The sequence below is a fragment of the Garra rufa genome, chromosome 20, assembly GCF_049309525.1.
Source record: "Garra rufa chromosome 20, GarRuf1.0, whole genome shotgun sequence".
In the NCBI taxonomy this organism is placed as follows: domain Eukaryota; kingdom Metazoa; phylum Chordata; class Actinopteri; order Cypriniformes; family Cyprinidae; genus Garra; species Garra rufa.
In genome coordinates, this window is record NC_133380.1 from 16,477,439 (window position 1) to 16,501,663 (window position 24,225).

At 35.7% G+C, this 24,225-nt stretch overlaps 1 protein-coding gene across 5 annotated transcripts in view; it reads left to right on the forward strand.

The window, feature by feature from the left end:
- Nucleotides 1-24,225, forward strand: part of kaznb (kazrin, periplakin interacting protein b) — a 213,759-nt gene that overhangs the window by 164,269 nt on the left and 25,265 nt on the right. For 4 of the 5 annotated variants that reach the window (XR_012340797.1, XM_073825721.1, XM_073825723.1 and 1 more), the window contains exon 4: nt 2,165-2,272. Coding sequence is in view for 4 of the 5 variants with exons in the window: in XM_073825721.1 (XP_073681822.1) it covers nt 2,165-2,272 (108 nt within the window). In the remaining variant the exon portion in view is untranslated. Of the gene's footprint in view, nt 1-2,164; nt 2,273-7,997; nt 8,137-24,225 lie in introns of those variants that run through there. The other variant, XM_073825722.1, reaches the window with a different exon arrangement.

The window sequence follows — 24,225 nt, forward strand, 5'->3', positions numbered from 1 at the left end:
TCAAGCAGACATATTTTTTATGTAAATACTTTTAGATTCATCTTTATTAGGGCTATTTAAGTTATTCAGTCAAGAGCAGTGAGTAATTTTCTGTCTTACTTTTGTTGCTTGATTAACATCAGTGCCACAGACAATAGCAACTAAAGTCGGCTGCTGTTCCTTTAAAACTGAAAGCATGGATGCAATGTACTGATACATGTCTAATATTCTCCCAACTGCTTACGATCAGACGCAACCAAGTGTGTTTACGTGAAAACTCTTCAAAACTGACAATTAAACATAATTTTGTGTGTATTTCTCCATTCACGTGACACAAAAGAGTACTCATGCACTTTGTGAGAGGCACTGCTTCGGTGTGCCTGCTCAGAAAGCTCAAACCGAATTGAGTTTTCTTTTACCTTATCAAATTCATCCATATGTCTGTTCTCTTACTCCCAGATATTGACAGTTTTGAACATTTTATGATCTAATCACGCAGGAAATTCGCTCTGAATAAATCTCTTCCCAAATTGTCCCGCCATAACATTTTTGTCTTGTTTTTATTTGTTGACGAAAATGTCAATAGGTTTTGATCATAGTTTTGTCATTCAAAATTAGTTTTTGTTTCGTTATCGTCTAAATTATGTTGGCGAAAATTTTTCGTTAATGAAATTAACACTGGTTAAAGGCGCAGAAAGGTATTAAGGACATTGTTAAAATAGTCAATGTGACATCTGTGGTTCAACCGTAATTGAGAGAACCACAATGAATGTGTGTGGTGATACTGACAAAGAAATTGTTGAATAAAGTCGCTATTTTGTTTTCTTTGCACACAAAAAGTAATCTCGTAGCTTCATAAAATTAAGGCTGAACCACATGGACTATTTTAACAATGTCCTTACTACCTTTCTGGGCCTTGAATGTGTTAGTTGCATTGCTGTCTATGCAGGGTCAGAAAACTCTTGGATTACATTGAATTACACTGAAACTGGAACTATCCCTTTAATTTCTGTTTTGTTGTGTTCTGTTAATTTTTGCAAATATATACATTAATATAATACTTTATGTATGTAATCTGTCGTCCCCATATACGCTGGGTGTCTGTAAAAGAAGTTTAAAGAGCCCAGCTATAGCTAGTAAACGCACTGTGGCATGAGGGGGAAAAAAAGGGATTTGCAGTGTAACACGTCCGAGAACAGAATAAGTCACATTAGGTGCTGTGTAAGTGTAAGCAGGTAACAGAAGCAGATACAGAGCTAGAGTGGAAAAGGCCACTTGAAGAGACTTCAATTAGCAGCATCAGTTCAGGTGTGCAGCCGGCCGTGAAGCCTGAGCCACAGGAGGGAGGGGAAGAAAGAACAGGCAGTGCTGAGATGGTATCCGTTAAAGGGAACGGCGAAGGATGAACGCTGTCTGACATAATGATGTGGAAAATGACAAGCACCATTTCATATCTCCTGTCAAAGCTTGTGGTAATTGACACACAATGCACACAATTCCTCACGGAAGTGACATACCGGCACACTCCATGTCGGCGTCAGGTGATGCAAGGTGCGTGATGTGACAAAAGAGCCATTTATTTATGATACAGTCTGCTGAAAGATCGGTACGCCGTCCTTGTTCCGTTTTCGCGGGTAGACGGAAATCCCTCGTGGCTTCAGAGAACCGTACTACGTTCCAGCAGCGCGGAGGAAGATGATTGATGGTGGTTGTAAATCTCAGCGCTCCCTCGTCCTCATCAAACGAACATTGTTAGCTTTCCTCTCCCCTTTCAGATCCCAGGGAAAATCATGATTCAGTGTGTTGTTCCTTGCACTGTACATGAAATTGCTACCTGTCACTTTCAATGCACATTGATTACGGCTACGGCGTGGGCCGCGGACAGAGGGTGATTATTTGTCTTTAAAAGCCATTCAGTGGATGTGGCGCTTTTGCGTGGTGCATGTCACTGTTTCAGAGTTAATTACAGATGAGCAGTAATAGCTGCGAGATGCTCGGTGAGTCACGAGCCAGAGACGCGGCGACACACTCCGCACGCCTTTTTTCGTAGGAGGCCTGCACTTTGCCACACATTCGACCACTTACAAAGGCGAAAATGTCAAACCTCTCTGTTAGCTTGGACCTGATGAAACGAAAAAGCTTGAAGAAGCGTAACGATCAAATCTTTTGTGTTTCTATCTTGCAGATCCTTTGGTCCACCACCGGCAGAAAGCGGTGGTATCTGATCTCACTTTCCAGACGGGCATGTCCAGCTTGATGGAGTTCGGAACTCCAGATTCTTCACTCGACAAAGGTAGGATCTCTAAATATACATAAGCACTTAGTAGTCATTTTCCACAAGCTCGGGTAATTCATCACGATGCTGAAAGGCAAATAAAACAAAGCCATTGTCCTGTGGATTTTCAGCGTTTTTCTCCCGCTTATGTGTTGGAGCAAAGTGTATGCGACTCAAGAAATGCACTTCTACAAATTGCGAGAGAGTCATCTTCCAAGAAAACAAAAAAGCTTTGTCTGATTCGTATAATGTCACCCGCTGCGGGGAGGCGTCATTATGAAGTGTATTGATCAAGCTGGGAATTGAACAGAATCTCTAAGTCTTATTCTAGACATCCTATTTTCCCCACATAATGACGCCTGTTACTCTCTATTGCCTTTCCTCGGGAGTGCTGTCCTCCTAAATCATAATCTTTATGTCTTTATCAAAGCCAACATCACAAAGAAGCCAAACTACCCTCGTAGGATGATAGAGGGTCTTCATTTTAACCAGTACAGGGAATGATTTTCGACTTCACTCAGGCTGATGGCGAACACTGCATGCTAATGCATTGACAGCACCCGCAGTATGCGTTAGCATGTGCTTTATATTAGTATACACAGGCTAATATGCATACTAATTTGTATTAGTTTGTGCAGTCTGTTTGGCTCTATTATGCTCTCTTTCATGTTCATTTCTGTTTTGTTGTTCTGTTCTGCTGTTCATTTCTGTTCTGTTTCTTTCTGTTCTTTTAGTTTGCATTCTGTTTCGTTCTGTTCATTTCTTCTGTTCTTTTGTTCTCTTGTTTTATTCTGTTCATGTTCAGCTCTGTGTTCATTACTGTTATGTTCTGTTCCTTGTTCTTTTCTGTTTTTGTTCTGGTGTTTTGTTTTGTTCTGTTCAGACTTGATTTTTGTTCTTTTCTGTTTCATTATTCAATTATTATATGTTTTATTCTGTTCTTATCATTTCTGGTCTGCTGTTCTTTCTATTCTGTTTTGTTCTGTTAATTTCTGATTGGATTTTTGTTTTGTTCTTTTCTGTTATTTTTCAATTCAATTATTTTTTCTATTCTATGCTAATTTCTATTTTGCTTTACTATGTTCTGTTCAGTTTATTTCTTATTTGATTCAATTTGATTATTGTTTCTTGTTCATTCTATTCTATTCTATTCTATTTTGACTTGTTCTTCTCTGTTACATTATTTCATTATTATGATGTTTTATTATGTTCTGAATCTGATCATTTATGTTCTGCTGTTCTTTCTATTCTGTTTTGTTCTGTTAATTTCTGGTTAGATTTTTGTTCTGTTCTTTTCTGTTTAATTAAAATATTTTTTATCCTGTTAATTTCTATTCTATTCTATTCTATCCTATTCTGACTTGTTTTTTTCTGTTCCATTATTCATTTGTTTTATTCTGTTTTGTTAATTTCTGATTTGACTTCTGTTCTGTTCTTTTCTGTTTAATTCATATATTTTATTCCTGTTAATTTTTATTCTATTCTATTCTATCCTATTCTGACTTGATTTATGTTTTTTTCTGTTCCATTATTCATTTATTATGTTTTTTTCTGTTTTGATTATTTTTCTGTTCTTTTCTGTTTAATTCAAATATTTTTATCCTGTTCATTTCTATTCTATTCTATTCTGACTTGATTTTTGTTTTTTTTCTGTTCTATTATTCATTTATGTTGTATTCTGTTTTGTTATTTTTTTGTTCTGTTCTTTTCTGTTTAATTGAAATATTTTTATCCTGTTCTATTCTTTTCTATTCTATTCTGACTTGATTTTTTTTTCTGTTCTATTATTCATTTATTATGTTGTATTCTGTTTTGTTAATTTCTGATTTGACTTTGTTCTGTTCTTTTGTGTTTAACTCAGTTATTTTTGTCCTATTCTATTCTATTCTGACATGATTTTTGTTCTTTTCTACTCCATTATTCATTTATTATTATGTTTTATTTGGCTGTGTTTATTACATAATTTATTTCTGTTATGTTTTGTTCTGATAATTTCTTATTTGATTTTTGTTCTGTTCTTTTCTGTTAAATTCAATCATTATTGTCATATTCTATTCTATTCTAATCTATTCTGACTAACAGAAAGTCATTTGCTATTACTAAGCTATTGCTATTAAACATGTACTGTAGTAATACTGTATTGTTTGTAGTGATATGCTGGCCCCGCTAAATAATCTGCCCATTTTTTGTCATTTTGAGGTAATTGGCTGATGACGCTGCCTGCTGCCCAGCCATTTTAGATTTTGTGTATGTCTCATTTGACTGTATTTTACCATCAGTACTATGGTATATGTCAACATATCACAGAATTTTCAGATGCCATCACTTTGCGATGATGCTGTCACAGGATTGTTCCGTTCTATCTCATTCTTTCTCTTCCTCCTTCTTTCGCTTCTGTTTTTATTCTCTATTTTTCCGTTTCTATTCTATTCTTTTGTGTTGTTCGTTTCACCCCGCGTGAAAAGCATTATTGATGTTGTGCTTGCTGTCAGTACTTCATTATTCCCAGCCGAGCCTTAAATTGTTCTGAAAGATAACGCTCGGTCTGCCAGGCAACTGTATCTATGCAGTTGAGAAATAAAAGGAAGCAGGCAGCCGTATTAGAGATGCTTTAATGTACTAAATTCAATACTTTCAGCCTCATGTGCCCATACAAGCTCACTTATGTGCAGCACCCCTCAGAAAACAACAACTCAACAAATACTCTCCAGTTGAGCTTTCTCTGATGGACACATGTACATTTAATCAACACACAAGAGCTCTTGGGCCCATCCTGACTGATGTTAAGGCGCTCACTCAGTCATTACATAAACAGCATATGCTTCAAAGTATCACACTGAGTTGTTTGTGTACGAACTGGTCATTTTTTTCTCAGCAGGCACTCTGAACTCAGCACCAGCATCCTGGTCTTTAGGAGAGAGTGATAAAAGGAAAGATGAGTCAGTGTTAAGACCCTGAGAGCCCTTGAGTCCTCCTGCCTGGCTGTGTTTGAGACTGCCACTCGCTCTAGGTTGAAGCCGGTGCACTGTGACAGAGAGTGGGCCCCTATCTGCCGGTGGCTCCATTAGATTCATGGGAAAGAGGACACTCATGTAGCCCTTTATCTGACAATACATCCCACAGATCCCTGAGCGGATTCTGCTGCAAAGAATTATGGGATGTGGAGGGAGAAAGATGGATATAAAATGAACAAAAAATCATCATAAAAATAGTTTATATGACTTTTTTTTTAGTTTGTAACTCTTATAGCAGTTTAATCTATTAATAGGTTTGTTAATTGTTCAAACAGAAACTGACTGTGTGAACGTAGCCTAAATGAATAACACCAAAAAGACAAAAAAATGCATAATAAAACTACTTGTATATACGATATGATAGTTTTGTGTAAATTTAGCAAAATTCAAGTCGTACAGACTACTTTTATGTCAGTTTTATTAATAATAGGTTCATTCATAGATACATTTTTAGCTAATTTTGTATGACAATGAATATTAAAGTACCAAAAAGGATCATAAAGGTAGTTTAGTTTTGTAGTTTTTACTTATGTTGTACTTTTGTTAATTGTAATATTTAGCTCATTTTGAATAAGTGAATAACACCAAGTGACAAGAAAAGCATAAAACTACTTGCATACTATGTGATAGTTTTGTGTAAAATAGAGAGTAAAATTCAAGTCCTACGGTCAGTTAATAGATACATGTTTAGCTAATTTTGTTTGACAATGAAAATTAAAAAAGAAGTACCAAAGGATCATAAAAGTACTTTTGAACACCAAAATGACAAAAAAAGCATAATAAATTTACTTGCATACTGTATGATAGATTTGTATAAAAAAGAGAGCAAAATTCAAGTTGTATGGACTAATTTTATGTCAGTTTTATTAAAAATAGGTTCATTTATAGATACATGTTAGCTAATGTTGTATGACAATGAAAAGAACAAAAGTTGTATATATATATATATTTATATATTTATATACATATATATATAGTTTTTACTTATGTTGTACTTTGATTAATTGTAATATTTAGCTAATTTTGAATAAGTGAGTAACACCAAAAGGGGGGGGGGGGAAGATAATAAAACTACTTGTATACTATATGATAGTAACAAAATTTTAAAAATCAAACAGGTTAATAATATGTTAATTAATAGATACAATTTTAGATAATTTTGTATGACAATGAAAGTTGAGAAAAAAAGGATCATAAAAGTAGTTTTTTTAACTTACGTTGTATACTTTTGTTAATTGTAATATTTAGCTGATTTTGAATAAGTGAATAACACCAAAGTGACAAAAAAAGCATAAAACTCTTTGCATACTATGTCACAGTTCTGTGTAAAAAAAAATTGTACAAACTTTCCTTTTATATCAGTTTTATTAATAATAGGTTAATTAGTAGATATGTTTTTGCTAATTTTGTATGATAATGAAAATTACAAACAATTGTGAAAGGATCATAAAAGCCATCTACATTTTATTTTGTAGTTTTACTTATGTTGTACTTTTGTTAATTGGGTAACACTTTACAATAAGTTTCATTAGTTAACAGTAGTTAAGAATGAACAGTACTTCTATTAATTACCTATTAATCTTAGGTAATGTTAATTTTAACATTTACTAATCCATTATTAAAAACAAAAGTTGAGCTTAGTAACAGTAGTTAGTAGTTAATGCACTGTGAATTAACATGAACTAACAATAAACGACCGTATTGTCATTAACTAAAATGAACAAAGATTAATCAATACATAATCCCCCGGTTTCACAGACAAGGCTTAAGCCTAGTCCTAGACTAAAATGTAAATCTGAGCTGTTTCAACTGAAATAAAATTGCACTGATTGATTTTAAAATATATCAGTGCCTTTGTTTTGTCTCAAGATGCACACCAGTAATGTTTTTTTTCTAAGCATGTTTATAAAAATGACTTAAATGTCCTAATTGAACTATGGCCTAATACTGGCTTAGTGTAAACCCTGTCTGTGAAACTGGCCAAATAAATGTAATAAATGTAATAAATACAATAACTAGCATGAATGAATAAAACCTTACTGTAAAGTGTTACCATTTATTGTAATATTTAGCTGATTTTAAGTAAATTAATAACACAAATGACAAAAAAAAGCATAATAAAACTACTCGTGTACCATATGATAGTATGTAAAAAAGAGCAGAATTTAAGTCGTGCAGACTACTTTTATGGTTTGTTTAAATACTTTTTGGTGCTCAACAGCCTTAGTCCTTATTAACTTTAATTAAATGACAGAGAGCAGCATAAACCGTTCTCATTTTGTGTTCCATGCAAAAATAAAATTAAAACAGGTTTAAGCAAGTCTGTCTCTCATTTCCAGCATTAGATGGCGCTGCAGGGCCTCTGATGAGAGACTCACCTGCCCTCTCACCTGATCAGGAACGCTATTTGTCTCCTCCCCCTGTCCTATGAATGCGCCTGTTCAAACACGGCTGGGAAAAGCAGTGCCATTTCCCTGTTGAACTCCCTGCACCTTTAGGCCGGGAGGTGTGTGTGTTCATGTGTGTGTGTGTGTGTGTGTGTGTGTGTAACAGAGAGCGGGAACAGGTAGGAAGGGTGTAGAGGGGGAGGGGAACAAGAGAAACTCCCAGAACAGGTATACAGACTCAGAGGAAGGCGGCTCAAACTTGTTTATAGTCACTCGGGAACACCTCCTTAGTAATAACCTGTCAGGGAGGAGCGCGCAGGCAGTGGTAGGAGTGAACAGTGTACCTGTGCCTGTGTCTGTGTGTGCGGGAGATTTAGTTGAGTTTTCTTGCTATGAGAAGAAGCACCGGTGCTGACAGTGGAGCCTGCCGGAGCCGGCACTGTGGGGGGCATGAGGTCTGAAAAAGAGGAGGGCAGACCAGGTGAGTGTTTGTGTGCGTACGTGAGCTCAAGATGGAAACTACAGCCATAACAAACCTCTGAATCACATAAACAGCTGACCAGGGATGTAAATCTGTACAATTCACGTGTGCCGGCAGGTGTTGGGACACATGTAGTAAATTGGCTGACCTACTGTATACTATTGAGTTTCTTGTGAACGATTTTGCTTTGTTAAACCTGTTGTATAGAGAGAAATTGTGATTGAGAAAAAATAAATAAGTGTTTAGTTTCATTTTGACAAAAATCCAATAGGCTGTAATATAAATTAAAAAGTGGATTTGCTTAAGGGACGAATAAGTCTAAAAAGGTTGGGAAATACTGACCTATATCCCATACTGCTGTTTTAATCTTTAGTATATAATGGATGACCAATGTTTAGACTATTTGATGAGTCAAGCACATTCAAGGCATGTACTTGTCTTTAATATCATGTAATCTTGAGTCATACTATGATTTACCAGTGTGACGTGTGGCTTATAGCCAGTAATCAGCTGTAATTACGTTAGTGACACATATGTTGTTTGTGAGATCATATTATCTGACCAATAATCTGTCACAATAATCTGCTTTGAATATATGAAAATGATCAGAGTGATCGAGTGAAATGTTTTGGGGAACTGTGTTATAAGAAAACATATAAAATTTCAATTTTTTTAAAGGGATAGTTCACCTAGAAAAAAAATGTGTCATTAATTACTTACCCTCATGTCGCTTCAAACCTGTGAGACCTTTGTTCATCTCCAGAACACAAATTAAGATTTGTTTGATGAAATATGAGAGCTTTCTGATCCTTAATTGACAGCAACTCAACTAACACATTCAGGGCCAAGAAAGGTAGTAAGGACATCGATAAAATAGTCGACGTGACATCACTGGTTCAACTGTAATTTTATGACAAATACTTTTTGTGCACAAAGAAAACAAAAATAACAACTTTGTCTCCACCATGTCAGCCTTTGAGACATGTTGCTGTCATCTAAAATATCTTAATTTGTGTTATGAAGATGAACAAAGGTCTTATGGGTTTGGAACGACATGAGGGTGAGTAATTAATGACAGAATTTTCATTTTATTGTAAAAGTGGAAATATTTCACTGGCATTTCTCAGGCTTGTTGTTAATCTCTTGTTTCAGTCCTTTGTGACATTTTAAAATCTTTACAATCCTCTCATTGGTTTACTCACAAAAGCATTAAAGCTGATCCTGAATCAGCCGGTGTTTGTTCGTCTATAGTGGCTAGCAATAATCCCTGCGTCTTCTCCACACCCCGCTAAATCAACACTGTGAGACTGATCTTTACACTCCTTATTCAAAGTCTAACAACAGACCGAGCAGGAATTTATGGATCATATTTAGGCACTTTAATAGTTGCCATGGGCAAAAGAGGAGGAATGTGAATCACGCATACAGTAGTTTACTTAACGTTACGATGTCACAGTGCACATGCTGTGAATTCACTCCCATGAAGATAATTATGTAGGTGATTCATGTGTGAGGCGTCTGATGAAGTCAGTTTTCATCTGAAGCTGCTCAGCTGTGTACTTTTGAATGCTTGGTTTATTGTGAATTCGCTTCCTGAAACGCTCGTTTGATTCTTTGGAATTTAAGTGTTTGATCTCAGTGGTATGACAGTGCAGCTTGTGCCTTTGAACGTTTAAAAGGAAGGATAGTATTGTTTTGGACTGAATGATTGAATGTTGTTATTGTGTTCTTCCTTAACCTTGCCTTGGGACACTTCCACTGTTGCTCTTTGAGATCAGCTAACATTAGACAAGGACATTTGGTGCTGGTCTGTTGTTAAGAATGGTTTCAGTCGTGCTGGTGTACACAATTGTTGTGTTTGTGTGTGGTTTTTGTATCTATGGTAGGACTGGACAACATGGTTGGACAACTTATTTATGTATTTGTGTGTTATGTAGGGCCTTTAGAGGGGAGATTTATATTGCATACAGTTATAAATAACAGTATTTACTAGAGCTGGGTGTTGATACAAATTTCACGATTCAATTCACAACCTTGCAATTCAATTTAATTTCGATTCTATATTGATTATTTTTGATATATCAGGTACAGTACTTGGCACATTTTCAACTAACACTTTAAAATACATGAGAGTCAGCTGGTACTATGGTGCATATAGGCTATTTTGAGAAATGCTCCTTTCTAGAGCTCATTTTTCTAGCTGTCTAACAAGTTTATGGTCACAGAATATGTTTTTCTGAGGTAAATGTGAGGTTATGTGACATTGTTTACAAGCTGTTATATTGACGTCTTTCCGCGGTTGAAACACTGATTGAGCGATTACATGGGACAGGATACAAATTTGTACTCTTTCTTTTAACATACACTACCAGTCAGAAGTTTTTGAACAGTAAGATTTTTAATGTTTTAAAGTAAAGAAGTCTCTTTTACTCACCAAGCCTGCATTTATTTGATCCAAAGTACAGCAAAAACAGTACAATTTTGAAACAATTTTAGCTTTTCTTTTTGTATATGTTTTAAAATGTAATTTATTCCTGTGATTTCAAAGCTGAATTTTTAGCATTATTACTCCAGTCACATGATCCTTCAGAAATCATTCCAATATTTTGATTTGCTGCAGTTGAGTAGAATTTTTTCAGGTTTCTTTGATGAATAGGAAGTTCAGAAGAACAGCATTTATCCGAAACTGAAATCTTTTGCAACATTATAAATGTATTTATCATCACTTTTGATTAATTTAAAGCATCCTTGCTAAATAAAAATAATAATTTCTGTAATTTCTTTCCCCCCCAATTTTTTTTATTTCAGATTAATGCTGATCTTTGGATCTTTCTGTTCATCAAAGAATCCTGAAAAAAATTACTCAACTGTTTTAAATATTGATAATAATAAAAATAACAAAAATGTTCCTTAAACAGCTAATTAGAATGATTTCTGAAGGATCATGTGACACTGAAGACTGGAATAATGATGCTGAAAATGTAGGTTTGATCACAGGAATAAATACATTTTAAAATATATTCAAATAGTTAACAGTTATTTTAAATAGTAAAAATATTTCAACATTTTACATAAATGTAGGCTTGATGAGCAGAAGAGACTTTAAAAAACATACAAAATCTTACTGTTCAAAAACTTTTGACTGGCAGTGTATCTTCGAACATTCATTCGTGTTTATTTCCTGCTATAACTAGTATTAAAGCGAAATAGATGATCAGTTAACAAGCTGTTCACGCTGCTGCTTCTCTTGAACTGAGGTGCTACAGCGATCCGTCACTCCACAATAAACAGCATCAAAATGGCTTGATTGTTTGAATACTGTAATGAAATGGACAGAATTTGAATTCTAAGACTTTGTTTCATATCAAAAGTAACAAAGCACAAAGCTTATCGCAATTTATTGAATGGGAGGCATTCTACAATACTCATTCACTAAACAGAAAACAGGCTAGACTAACTCATTCTTGTGATTTAATTACAATATATATATTTTTTTTGTTTATTTTCTTTGTATTTACATTAGATACTACAGTTGAGGTTTATCTGCACAATACATTTCATCCAGGTGCATCTGGGTTTATTTCATTATTTACAAGTGGACATACAGATGCACCTGCGAGCGATTTTGTGTACGCTCGTAGTCCAATGGTATTTTGAGAATACTGTGCCACCGGCACCAACAGGGCTTGGCATAACCTCTGCGGCTCATTGATCTACTTGGTGCCAGTGGTTACACTCCAAATAGATGAAGATAATGAGTTTGACCCTTGGAGCCCCTGCTGCCAGATGGTTCTGTCAAGCTCTGCCCTTCTCTCCCACCCCAAAGTACAAACTACAAGTTCACACTACAGCTCACGGACAAGTTTTATGCTGCCAAAACCCTGTCTGGAGTGCCCACGCTGACAGCTACTACAATATGTTGCATTTCGTCACCCCAGCCAAGTCCACAGGGATTTTGAAGTGAGACACTTCACTTAAGTGTGTTTGTGTTACGTAACAGAGCAAATGATACGTCCTGGGAAAAAAAAAAAAATGGTGCAGTCGGAGACAACTGTCCAACAGGATTTGCTGCTGTCAAGCTAAATGACATAACAAAGTGGTTTTATATCTGTATCACAGGAAAGCATATGCTTGAGTGGGAGGTGAACAAAAACAACAAAGTAACAGAGTTTTGAATGTTTGAATTCAAGCCCTTATTACTTCACCGTTGCCGGCAGGCCAAGTTTCCAAACAAAATTAGGCATCATTGGCATGTAAATGTGTGCGGTTATATGTAAATATATAATATCTTGCTGAGATCGCAAAGTTCAGAACAAGCTGTTTATTTGCCAAGCTGCAAAAAAAATTGGGGGAGTTTTCGGGAAATGTTCTGAAATGCTATTTTGTATTGCGAAAGATGAAGGAACATTTGTTTCCTCCTACTTTGAATTATTTATCGCCAACAAGTCTAAAGTCAAACACATACAATCTTTGTTCATCTTCAGAACACAAATTAAGATATTTTTGATGAAATCCGAGAGCTTTCTGACCCTGCATAGACAGCAACATAACTATCAAGGCACAGAAAGGTAGTCATGACATTGTTAAAATAGTCCATGTGACATCAGTGGTTCAACCTTAATTTTACAAAGCTATGAGAATACTTTTTGTGCACAGAGAAAACAAAAATAACAACTTTATTCAACAATTTGTTCTCTTCCTTATTATTATTATTATTTTTAAAAGTGTTCCAAAGCAGATTAACAGGAGTGTTTTGGGAACATCACGTTGAGTGTTTATGTGTGTGTGTGTGTGTGTGTGTGTGTGTGTGTGTGTGTGTGTGTGTGTGTGTGTGTGTGTGTGTGTGTGTGTGTGTGTGTGTGTGTGTGTGTGTGTGTGTACCTGGTATTCATCACGTTGTGGGGACCAAATGTCCCCACAAGGATAGGAATACCAGTAGATTTTGACCTTGTGGGGACATTTCTCAGGTCCCCATGAGGAAACAGGCTTATAAATCATGCACAATGAGTTTTTTTGATGAAGTAAAAGTGTGCACAATCTCCTGTGAGGGCTAGGTTTAGGTGTAGGGCGATAGAAAGTACGGTTTGTACAGTATAAAAACCATTACGCCTATGGAATGTCCCCATAAAACATGTAAACCCAACGTGTGTGTGTGTGTGTGTGTGTGTGTGTGTGTGTGTGTGTGTGTGTGTGTGTGTGTGTGTGTGTGTGTTTGTTTTTGTGACATATCAGGACACAAATTGGTGTAATAACATGGGTATGACATAGGTATTACAAGGAGAGGGTGACTTATGAGGACATTGCCCATGTCCCCACTTTTCAAAAGGCTTATAAATCATACAGAATACGTTTTTTTGAGAATGTAAAGATATGCACAGTCTCCTGTGAGGGCTAGGTTTAGGTGTAGGGAAGGTGTAGGGTGATAGCAAATATCGTTTGTACAGTATAAAAACCATTACGTCTATGGAATGTCCCCACAATTCACAAAAACAAACATGTGTGTGTGTGTGTGTGTGTGTGTGTGTGTGTGTGTGTGAGTTTTGGACAGGCACTTGGTCCCCATCCACTGGCATGGCCTAATCTGTCCTTAATGAAAGTGTGAATCAATTACCACTATCTCCAGTTGGCATGGGCAGGCTGAACTTGCTTGCAATTTAAACACAGAGCAATTAATTCAGCACAGCTGTTACCCTCAGATATCCCTACACAGAGGACTGGAAACACGCACACAGAAGGTTTCCTCGCTTTTCGCCATCATACATGCAAAATTTAATATGATTCCGCACAGATGCCACACAATGCATGTGCTTGAAATCATCTATCCATCTGAAAAGTGTGCTACACACAATTTTCTCGACAAAAGGCACACAAGTGTCACCCACAATCTCGCTGCATAGCGTGAGACTTGTAATGCGTTTTCATGCATGTATTTCGGTGCTGGCACAAGTAGCTTTATCGTAGTATAGCAGCCCACACCTCCTACATTTAATAATACTTCTATCACAGCACTGATTTGGAAATGTCTTTTGACGTGGGTGCTATTTTTGATATAAGCTCTTGTGTAAGTTTTAAGAGAAATGCTGAGGTTGATTTTCTTCGCCTATATGGGGCAGCATATTTGGGTCACACTGGGGTTTTATGTGGACTACGCAAATATTTCATCCGGATTAATAAAACTGTCTTAGAATTATGCATTTTGCTTGATGTATTAGTAACTGGCTCATTTAGCATTTTTGGCAGTTGTTCCAAGTAACAATCCAATCCAAATCCAAATCGAGCTGATATTTAGCGTTTCTGACAGGCTTTTCTTCAGAGACAGTGTTTTGCAGTTATGGCTTGGCTCACTGTTTACAATTCCATTTACATTTATTCATTTAGCAGATGCTCTTATTCAAAACAACTCACAAATGAGGAGAACTAGGGAGACAGAGACACAAGAAAGGGCTGTAAAACAAAGTTCCTGAAAAGAACAAATGTACAAACTAGTGCTGAGGACATGGTGAGATATTGTGAAACAACTTAAAGTTGTGTATGTGTATTCAGTTCTATAATAATAAATAAATAGTTGTGTTTCAGTTGTAAATATGAAGTAAAAGGTGAGGGCTAGTGGTAGTGTTGCTGCCTTGCTGTTTACCAGAAAAACTTAGTCAGCATGATCTTTTGGGAAAGACTGCTACTAAAGAAATAGAGCTTCGTGGATATGGTTATTATTGTTGTTTTTATGATGATTTTTATGTTTTAGTGGATTTTAACTAATAAAGAACCGATTATTGTTATTTGTGTTTTATTTTGGCTTTTTGATAGTCATTAGACTACAATAGTGGTTGACCGATATATCTGCCTTGAGAAGTTATGATATGAGAATACATCCTGTGTAAATTATTTATTAATATTGATATATGTTTTATTAATTTGCTGGCATTTGCTTAGGAAATTATGAAACCTGCACATAAATGCTCAGTTTATGAAGGGATAAATTATGATATATGATTAATACATCCTGTGTAAATTATTTATTAATATATATATATATTTTTGACTACTAAAAATGATGAAAAAATCTGGTAAAAACATATATAATTAAGAATAAAAATATAAAAATAAATATTTGTATGAGATTGCAAAATCTTCATACCATACGGCTTGATATTAATTAAAAAAAATAAAACGTTTTTTAATTTACCAGTGAAGTCATTTAATTTGCTGGCATTTGCTTATGAAATTATGAAACCTGCACATAAAGGCTTAGTTTATGAAGAGATAAATTATGATATGTGACCCTGGACCACAAAAACCAGTCATAAGGGTATTTTTTTAATTGAGATTTAAATAGCATATAAAAATAAACAATAAATAAACTTTTCATTGATGTATGGTTTGTTAGGATAGGACAATATTTGGCTGAGTTACAACTATTTGACAATCTGGAATCTGAGGGAGAAAATGATCTAATTAAAGTTCTTAGCAATGCACATTACTAATCAAAAATGAAATTTTGATTTATTTACAGTAGGAAATGTACAAAATATCTTAATGGAACATGATATCCTAATGATTTTTGGCATAAAAAAAAAAAAAAAAAAAAATTTTTTTTGACCCATTCAATGTATTGGTTTTGTGGTACAGGGTCACATATGTGATAAATGCATCCTGTGTAAATTATTTATTAATATTTTTATATTTTTTGATTTTTAAAAATGATGAAAAATTCAGCTGAAAACATATTATTAAGAAAAATAATATTTGTATGAGACTGTGATAATTGTGATATACAACTTTGATCATATGAAAAAATGTATACAATTTACATAATCAGATTTTTATCAGATATTTCAATATATATTCATATCTTGTACAAATTGTTTTGAGACCAAAAATGATCTGTTGATTTCTACAAGGAAGTCTTGCTGGTTAAAATCAGCATGAAATGAAAGTATATCCGAACAAGAAAAAAATGTAGGGCGGGACTTTATTTTGTCCAGTTAATTGGATCATTTAATTGTTGTTGTTTGCTGTTGCTGTGATCGAGATTGACAGGTTGTCCTACCCTCGCACCAGTCTACACGTCATCTGAGAAAAAATTAGATGTCATTGCATGAGATTTTGATGAAGATTATGAGGGCACGTGAGATTTAAAAAAAATAATAATGATGTGCTCAGATAATTCATTATTAATAAGTACTGCAGTATTCCACAGTAAAATAGGAATTGGCCATTTTGATTTAATTTAAGCCTTAAGCTTGCAAATAAGCCCAGTGGGGATACCAACATCCAAAATACAACAAAAGCTGGTGCTTAGCATAATGTGAAATGTTAATTAAATTAACCTTTCAAATGCATTTTGTGTTTTTACATGCAGAGCAGCTCTGTGATTGACAGAAGGTCAGAGAGGCTGCGTGGCTGGATTCACTGCTATCAAAGCGGGATAAGAGTATCGCTCTCTGCCTCTCTCGACCTCTGCTCTCCTCTCAAGCCACAAACGAGAGCCGTGATTTGTGCTTCTGTAATTTGGTTCTCAGCCTAAGAGGCATTAGCAGCGTGATCCATCAGATGAAGAGTGGCCCTTAGCATCAAGGCACCAACCTCTGTGGTCTCCCGCAGCAGCCCACGGAATCACGTTCTTTGCCTGTGAATTATATTCATAATCATCCGACTTGAACGACTGGCTAGAAAGCCAGTTATCGGTCTGCAGGGACGCATACATGCCAATAGCTGCCCTGCTTATAGAATGTGCAATCTATTAAACAGTACGCCATGAAGACCATTCATCTTTGCGTAGCACATAAGTGTGTCTCTGTAGATGAACTCTTAATTTTTTTTTTTTACTAATTAAACATCCTTAATTCAAAGATACATTTACTTGAAAGGCAAAATTATCTATTCAGTCAAAAGTACAAAGGCTCTGATATACAGCATTAAATTTACATAAAACATAACGTGATGAGATTTTGCTCTGAAACAAATAATAGTTTAATGAGACCAAAGACTGGCCATTAGATTTACCTGAAATGAATTATATCTCATGTGTAACCACTAAAGAGACATCAGGGTCAGAGGCAAATTCTCTCAGCCAATCAGATTTTAAGACCAGAAAAAAACAGTATAATTTCTAAAATTATAGTGGATTTGGGCATCTGCCACAACACTCGCTGTGAGAAATACCACAAGTGGAGTTCTGATATCACTAGAGTATCCTCTCAGTACTCCTCTCAACCAATCAGAATCGAGGACCAGAAAAAACTGTTATGTGCATATGCAAGTACATAAAGTACATTCTCACCTAAAAAAAACTCTTTAAAATTACATTTTGTGACACAAAAACAGTATTATTTATAAAATTATAGTGGATTTGGAAGTCTACCATGACACTCACTGTGAGAAATACCGAAAGCGTAGTGATAGTGAGTTCTGATATCACTAGAATATCGCACTCCTCTCAGCCAAATCAGATTCAAGAACCAGAAAGAACGTGTGTGTATATATGTATTTGAAGTCTAAACAAATATATTCTCGCCTAAAAAAAATTCTTAAAACTACATTCCGTGAAAATAAAACCGTTCAATCTATAAATATAGTGGATTTGTGCATCCACCATAACACTCGCTGTAATGGTGCGTTCACACCAGAAGCGAATGGCGCGTTAAGCGCAAGTGATTTACATGTTAAGTCAATGCAAAGACGCGATAGACCTCCCTGCGGCGCGAATAGAACGTTTCGTAACGCGTGATTCGCACAAGTTGAAAAATCTGAACTTTGGCGAAAATTTGCACCGTGTTAACCAATCAGGAGCTTGCTCTAGTAGTGACAGAGGCAGAAATCCGAAACAACAATGGAGGACAAAATGTATGTGGATACTCGGAGCTGTACGATACATCTTAGTACTTTTATAGAAACAGGAATAAAAAGGATCTTGCTTGGAAGAAAGTGAGTGAGGAGGTCGGACAATCTGGTAAGTTGTAAAAAACATTCTTTACTTAATTTGAGCTATGTATATGTACATATTGAGACTACAAGCTAGTTAAAGCCAGCAAATTGAGCTTATTCGCTAACTACTTTCCCGCTGACGAGTGACAGAAGCCCTTCCCATGACGCGAATTCGCGTCTGTTGTGAAGTGAATTTCACGCGCGAATGAAGCGAGTAAACTCAAAATGTTCAAGCGTCCAACTATGCGTGAATAGCGCGATTTATTCACGTAAATCGCGTCTGGTGTGAATGCACCATTAGAAATACCATAAGTGTTTGGAGTTCCGATATCACTAGAATATTACACTCCTCTCAGCCAATCAGATTCAAGGACCAGAAAGAACTGTTTTGTGTGGGTGTATATAAGTCTAAATATATATGTATTTATATTAGGGGTGGGCATAGATTAATTTTTTTAATCTAGATTAATCTAGATTAAATCTTGGAATTAATCTAGATTAATCTAGATTAAAATGGCTAATTTGAATTCTGCTGAAGGCATTCAGAATATGTGTGCTACCCAAATAATGACTAAAAGTAAGTCTTTGAGAATGGATCATAAAGCTCATAAAGCTGTTCTATAATAATTTGTTGATGAAAATAAATTATGTTCAATAAGATGTACTGTTTACTAACTAACTAACAATGAAATTATTTTTTCTACCTATTAGATTGTGTTTTTTAACGTCAACACCTACCCAACCCTAAATTTAGCCCTTACTGTAATAAAAAAAAAAAAAACAGTATTATTGTTGTACAGTGTGATAAAAATATACATCTACGTATATATATCTATGGTAGCCAGTGTTTCCCCTACGTTTCCAGCTTTTACATGTTACACCGTACTTTTATTTTGACAGGTTGCCGTGAAGTTTCTGTGTGTATACCGTAGTATGATATGATGCTAGTTTTCTCAAATGAAACGGTAGAAGTGACACTCACTGCAGTTTTGGAGATTGAGTTTATCTGTTCATGTGAGATGCAAATGCCAAAAATTACCGGGAGCGTCACGTGTGTTTCAGTATGCGTGTAGTAAAAGCGCGTCTCCATCATTCATACATACAGCTAGGCAAACGGAACATACCGGATTCATATTAAAACGGTCTTTTTGCATTTCAGTTTTCACAGTTTACACTAGTCCATATCGCGATTTGAATTAAGTGACAGACCAACATTTGATTTATGAATCCAAAAAACTACGAATTTACGTGGCATTTCGCGCTATAGTAGATTCGGTTTTTATGAATGGAGGACGACGCGACCCCGTCTGTGTTTTGGCGGAGGAGACATAAACGCGCGACCATATTCTATAGTCTTCGGTATACATCCGCGTTAAACTATCAAGGTGAAAGTCATCATAGCTTGCGTAGTTTAGACCCAGCTCCCAACCCAAATTTGAGAATAGATTAACGGCGATATTTTTTTTATCGCACGATAAGAGTCTCACGTTAACGCAGCACGTTAACGCCGATAACGGCCCACCACTAATTTATATATATATATGTGTATTTTAAGTCTAAAGTACATTCTCACCTAAAAAACTTTTAAAACTACATTCCGTGACACAGAAACAGTATTATTTATAAATTTATAGTGGATTTGGGTGTCCATCACAGTATTCGCTGTGAGAAATATCTCAAGTGGAGTGATACAAACTGTAAAACGTTTAAAGTTCCGATATCACTAGAATATCGCACACCTCTCAGCCAATCAGATTCGAGGACCAGAAAGAATGGTTGTGTATGTATATTTATTTATTTATTGCTGTAGTCAAAATTATGCCACACATGCTGTCAACTGAGTTAAACTTGCACTGAACCCAGAATATTCCTTTAAGAAAATAATTTTTTTTAATCTTTTTTTTTGCTACAACAAACAAGAGCCTCATTCAAAAGATCTTACAGACTGACCTGTAACATCTAAAGCCAGATTTCCCACTGGTTTTAAAGCATGTAATATCCTCAAAAAGATTTACACTAACTGTAACACAAACCCCCCCGAGGATGCTTCTCATATATGCGTGGGACGTGTAGCGCACAGCTTCTGTATTTGCTGTGAACTTGTGCTCCTAAGGATAAAATGTAAAATATAAGCAATGAAAAAGAAAGTGCGTGATGAAACATTCCTTTGAATTGATCACATTATCTCAAAGGAAAAAGCAGAAATCAAAGAGAGCCTTAAGAACGAGATTGAATAGCGTGGAATCGGAATAATCCACTTTAATGATATTCTCTTTTGTGTTTTATCGGTTCACCTTCTCTGAGTCACACAAGCGCAGAGCGAGAGGTTTTTTGAACTCTCCACAGCATGCTGCTCGCTCATGTTAATCAATGATTAAAACCACTGCAGCTCACAGTCAAATCCCCTGCTGCTGCATGGTTTCCCCAAAAAACTCCAAAAAAGCTTCAGAGCTCCTTAGACGGTCATATCGAAACCAGTATCAAAGCTAGTTTGGGAAAGCATTGTGGGAAAATGCCACAGACACTTTGCCCATGTCTAGAGGAAATGTTTTACATTTTTTATTAATAGATTATTCGGATTTACAGTCACAGTTAATCCTTAGTTAATTCATGTTTAATCCACAGTATTAAATGTTTTTGTGGTACATTGTTTAATTAGCAAAACCTTTGTTATCCACAGTATTTGACACAAACTGTGAATCCTTTTTGCATGCGAAATGCATTCCATGAAAAAAATAGCTCTTTAATATCTGGATCATTCCGTAAATCCAGCCATCCCTTGAGATTTAGAAAGTGTGCCAGAGCCCGGAGACACCTGCAACCTCTCCATCATTGACCTTATGTGGTCTACTCCCAGTTAGAAGTCTGTTGGGGCCACTGGGACCCCAGAACTTCATTATACTCTAACATGATGCACTTTGTTCTTGGAGAACCAACTCAGTGATTGATTTCCCTGCCACAAATAATGCTTAGTTATTCCTCTTCCGCTGTATTTTCAGTGATGAACTCCTTTTGAGGACATTTTTGTAGTTGCCTAAGGAGCCGGTTGTGTGTACAGGTTGTTTGGGAGTCTCGTGGAGGTGGTTATACATCAGAACTTGTCTGCAGATCCGTTGAAACATGCATTGTGGAGTTCAGCCCTTTACAAAATGCTTTATCACAGAACTGCAGATCCGCAGGCCAAAAGCTGTCAGATAAAGACAATCTATGCGGCAGAAAATATTGCTGCCGCTGCAAAGTTTATATAGCTGGTTATTGTCATCGTTTTATGTGGCACCAGACAGCGACATCAATGTGATTGAGATTTTACTAGGCTTTTAAATTAAATCATTTTCAAGTTTTATGAGTGTGATGGAATGAAAGTTAAACACAAGTATTTGGTGCTTTGTATTGACATACATTATTCTAGTTTAAATAACTGACTTAAATCTAGAATATAAAGTTTAGTTGCTTTACAGCTGAAAAATCACAGACTCATCCATAACTACTTTTTGAGTTCGACAGCTTCGTTTCTCTTTGATTTATCCACACAGAGGCTGCGAAGCACAGAAGTGCACGGTTAGTTTGGCTCTTGAGATGATAAGTGAGAAGGAGACATGACGCCAGTGCAAATCGATTGAACAGTGCATTTTGGGGAATTAAGGGCCTGATTGCTTTTGTGTACGTCAGCCTCAGTTCTTACAGCATAAAGACCCAAAGACACTTTCTCCTTTCATGAAGTTCTGATGAGATTTCACACAACCCAGTGAGCGAAGACTCATCAGCCTCTTCAAATAAAGAAAATGAACTCGTATTTCAACTGGGTTCTGACTAAAGCGGAATAATGATAGGGCTGGCATTTGGACGACGGATAATACTTGGAATGATAATTTATTACACAAATAGTCAGATATTCCTAATATTCTCCATTCATCTGGTTAACTAAATCCGATGCTACTTTTATGTCTTGCATCACACTATGCTTCTGTTTTATTTTATTTTTATTTTAACACCATTTTGCGTCTTAGTTATTGTAGTAAACACTACCTCAGAGGACCTTCATATTTATATATGATTTATATTATATTAAAATATGAATATATATTACATATATTTCTTAAATACAACACTACCAGTCAAGATTTTTTTAAAGAAGTCTCTTCTGCTCATTAAGCCTGCATTTATTTGATCCAAAGTACAGCAAAAACAGTAAAATTGTGAAATATTTTTACTATTTACTATTTAGAATAACTGTTTTCTGTGATTTCTGAGCTGAATTTTTAGTACCATTACTCCAGTCACATGATCATTTAGAAATCATTCTAATGTTCTGATTTGCTGCTCTAAAAAAAACATTTATTATTAGAATTTTTTTAAGATTAGTTGAAAAATGCAGAATTTTTTCTAGTTTTTTGATGAATAGAAAGTAAAGAAGAACAGCATTTATCTAAATTGAAGTATTTCGTAACATTATAAATGTCTTTCTCATCACTTTTGATTAATTTAAAGCATCCTCTCTAAATAAAAATATGAATTTCTATAATTTCTTTCCCCCCAGAAATACTGAAGCTTTTAATCTTTCTATTTATCAAAGAATCCTAAAAAAAAATTACTCAACTGTTTTAAATATTAATAATAATAATAAAAAAATGTTTCTTGAACAGAAAATCAGCATGTTAGAATGATTTCTAAAGGATCATGTGTCACTGAAGCCTGGAGTACTGATGCTGAAAATTTAGCTTTAAAATTGTAAAATTGTAAAATATTTTCAAATAGAAAGCAGTTATTTTAAATAGTAAAAAATAATTCACAACATTACTGCTTTTGCTTTTGATGTTGGATCAAATAAATGCAGGCTTGGTGAGCAGAAGACACTTCTTTAAAAAACATTAAAAATCTTTAAAAACTTTTGACTGGTAGTGTATATATGTTGTATTGTTTTGTTTCGTTTGTTTTGGTTGGTTTCCCCCTTGCAAATGGCCATTCCTGATCAGAATGTGCTGTTTTCCCCAGATAGCAATAGTAAATAAACATTGATTTTGCTTTTTAATTCTGACATTTATACAACAATGATGCAACCTTTGACTTCTTTCTGAACCTGTCCTCAAGAAGTGTTGTGGTCTGCTGATTTGTTTGTATCTTGGGAGCACTAAGAATAAATAAAACTGAACTGTTTGTATATTTCAGCATGTCAACAGAACAGCATCGATTCAGTCAATGGCTAGTATGTTGTTTGCTGTTGAGAAAACCTTTTTTTAATTCCCATGACTTTAGAATTTTCGAAGATTGACACTGGTGTGTTTTCCTGCAAAATTAGTTTAACATGAAGGATCTGACTCTGTGTAATTTTATGATTCATACTCTTTGCATTCTCAGCCCAAGTGTTTGGCACAGATCAGCAGAACTGCTGCTAGAGCGCAGAAGCTACATAGTTCTCTTACAAACACTGGTAGTAAGCCAAAGCTCTGTGTATGTGCTGGGGCTCAAAGCAGGACAACAGCTGGACCCACTGCCCCAAATAAGTCTCCACCGAGTTAAACAAATGAATAAGTGGCTTTGGTCTCCATCGCGACAGCGTGAAAGATGACACTTTCCAGGAAAAGGAGCTTCCTGTGCCATGTTGAAACCCAGTTGCTTGCCTCTCCCTGGTAGTGGGTGCAGACATTGACCAATGGGCTGTCCCCGTCTCTGTCTTATCAGTGGCGCAGCAGACGCTCACCTTGTCAGCGGTGGGCTGAAGAAATGCCTCGAGCACCTGGTGCTATCTCCACTCGCGGCCGGCCCCCTCTCTGTCTCACATGTTCACAGCTTAAGAGCGGGATCGCTTTCAAACATACGCTATCGAACTGCGACATTAGCTGGTTGAAGTGATTTAATTGTCAGCTTTATCTGAAAGTGCTCTCATCGAGTGTTTTCATGTCACATTAAAGTGGAGGTGAGGTAGCAATGGTTCCTGCACTCTCACAGCGTCTGCTGGCACAAAATAATTACATCTTTGATTAATAAACCGCTCTATTAAAGGGGATATTGAATGCAAAATGTACTATTACATGGTGTTTGCATATAAATGTGTCTTAGCAGTGTGTGAACACAGCCACCCTACAATGATAAAAATCCATTCACTTCTTTTTTTAATCACCAAAAAACCTAAACAGTCTCAATTACAAAGCCGCTTTGATTTTCTGA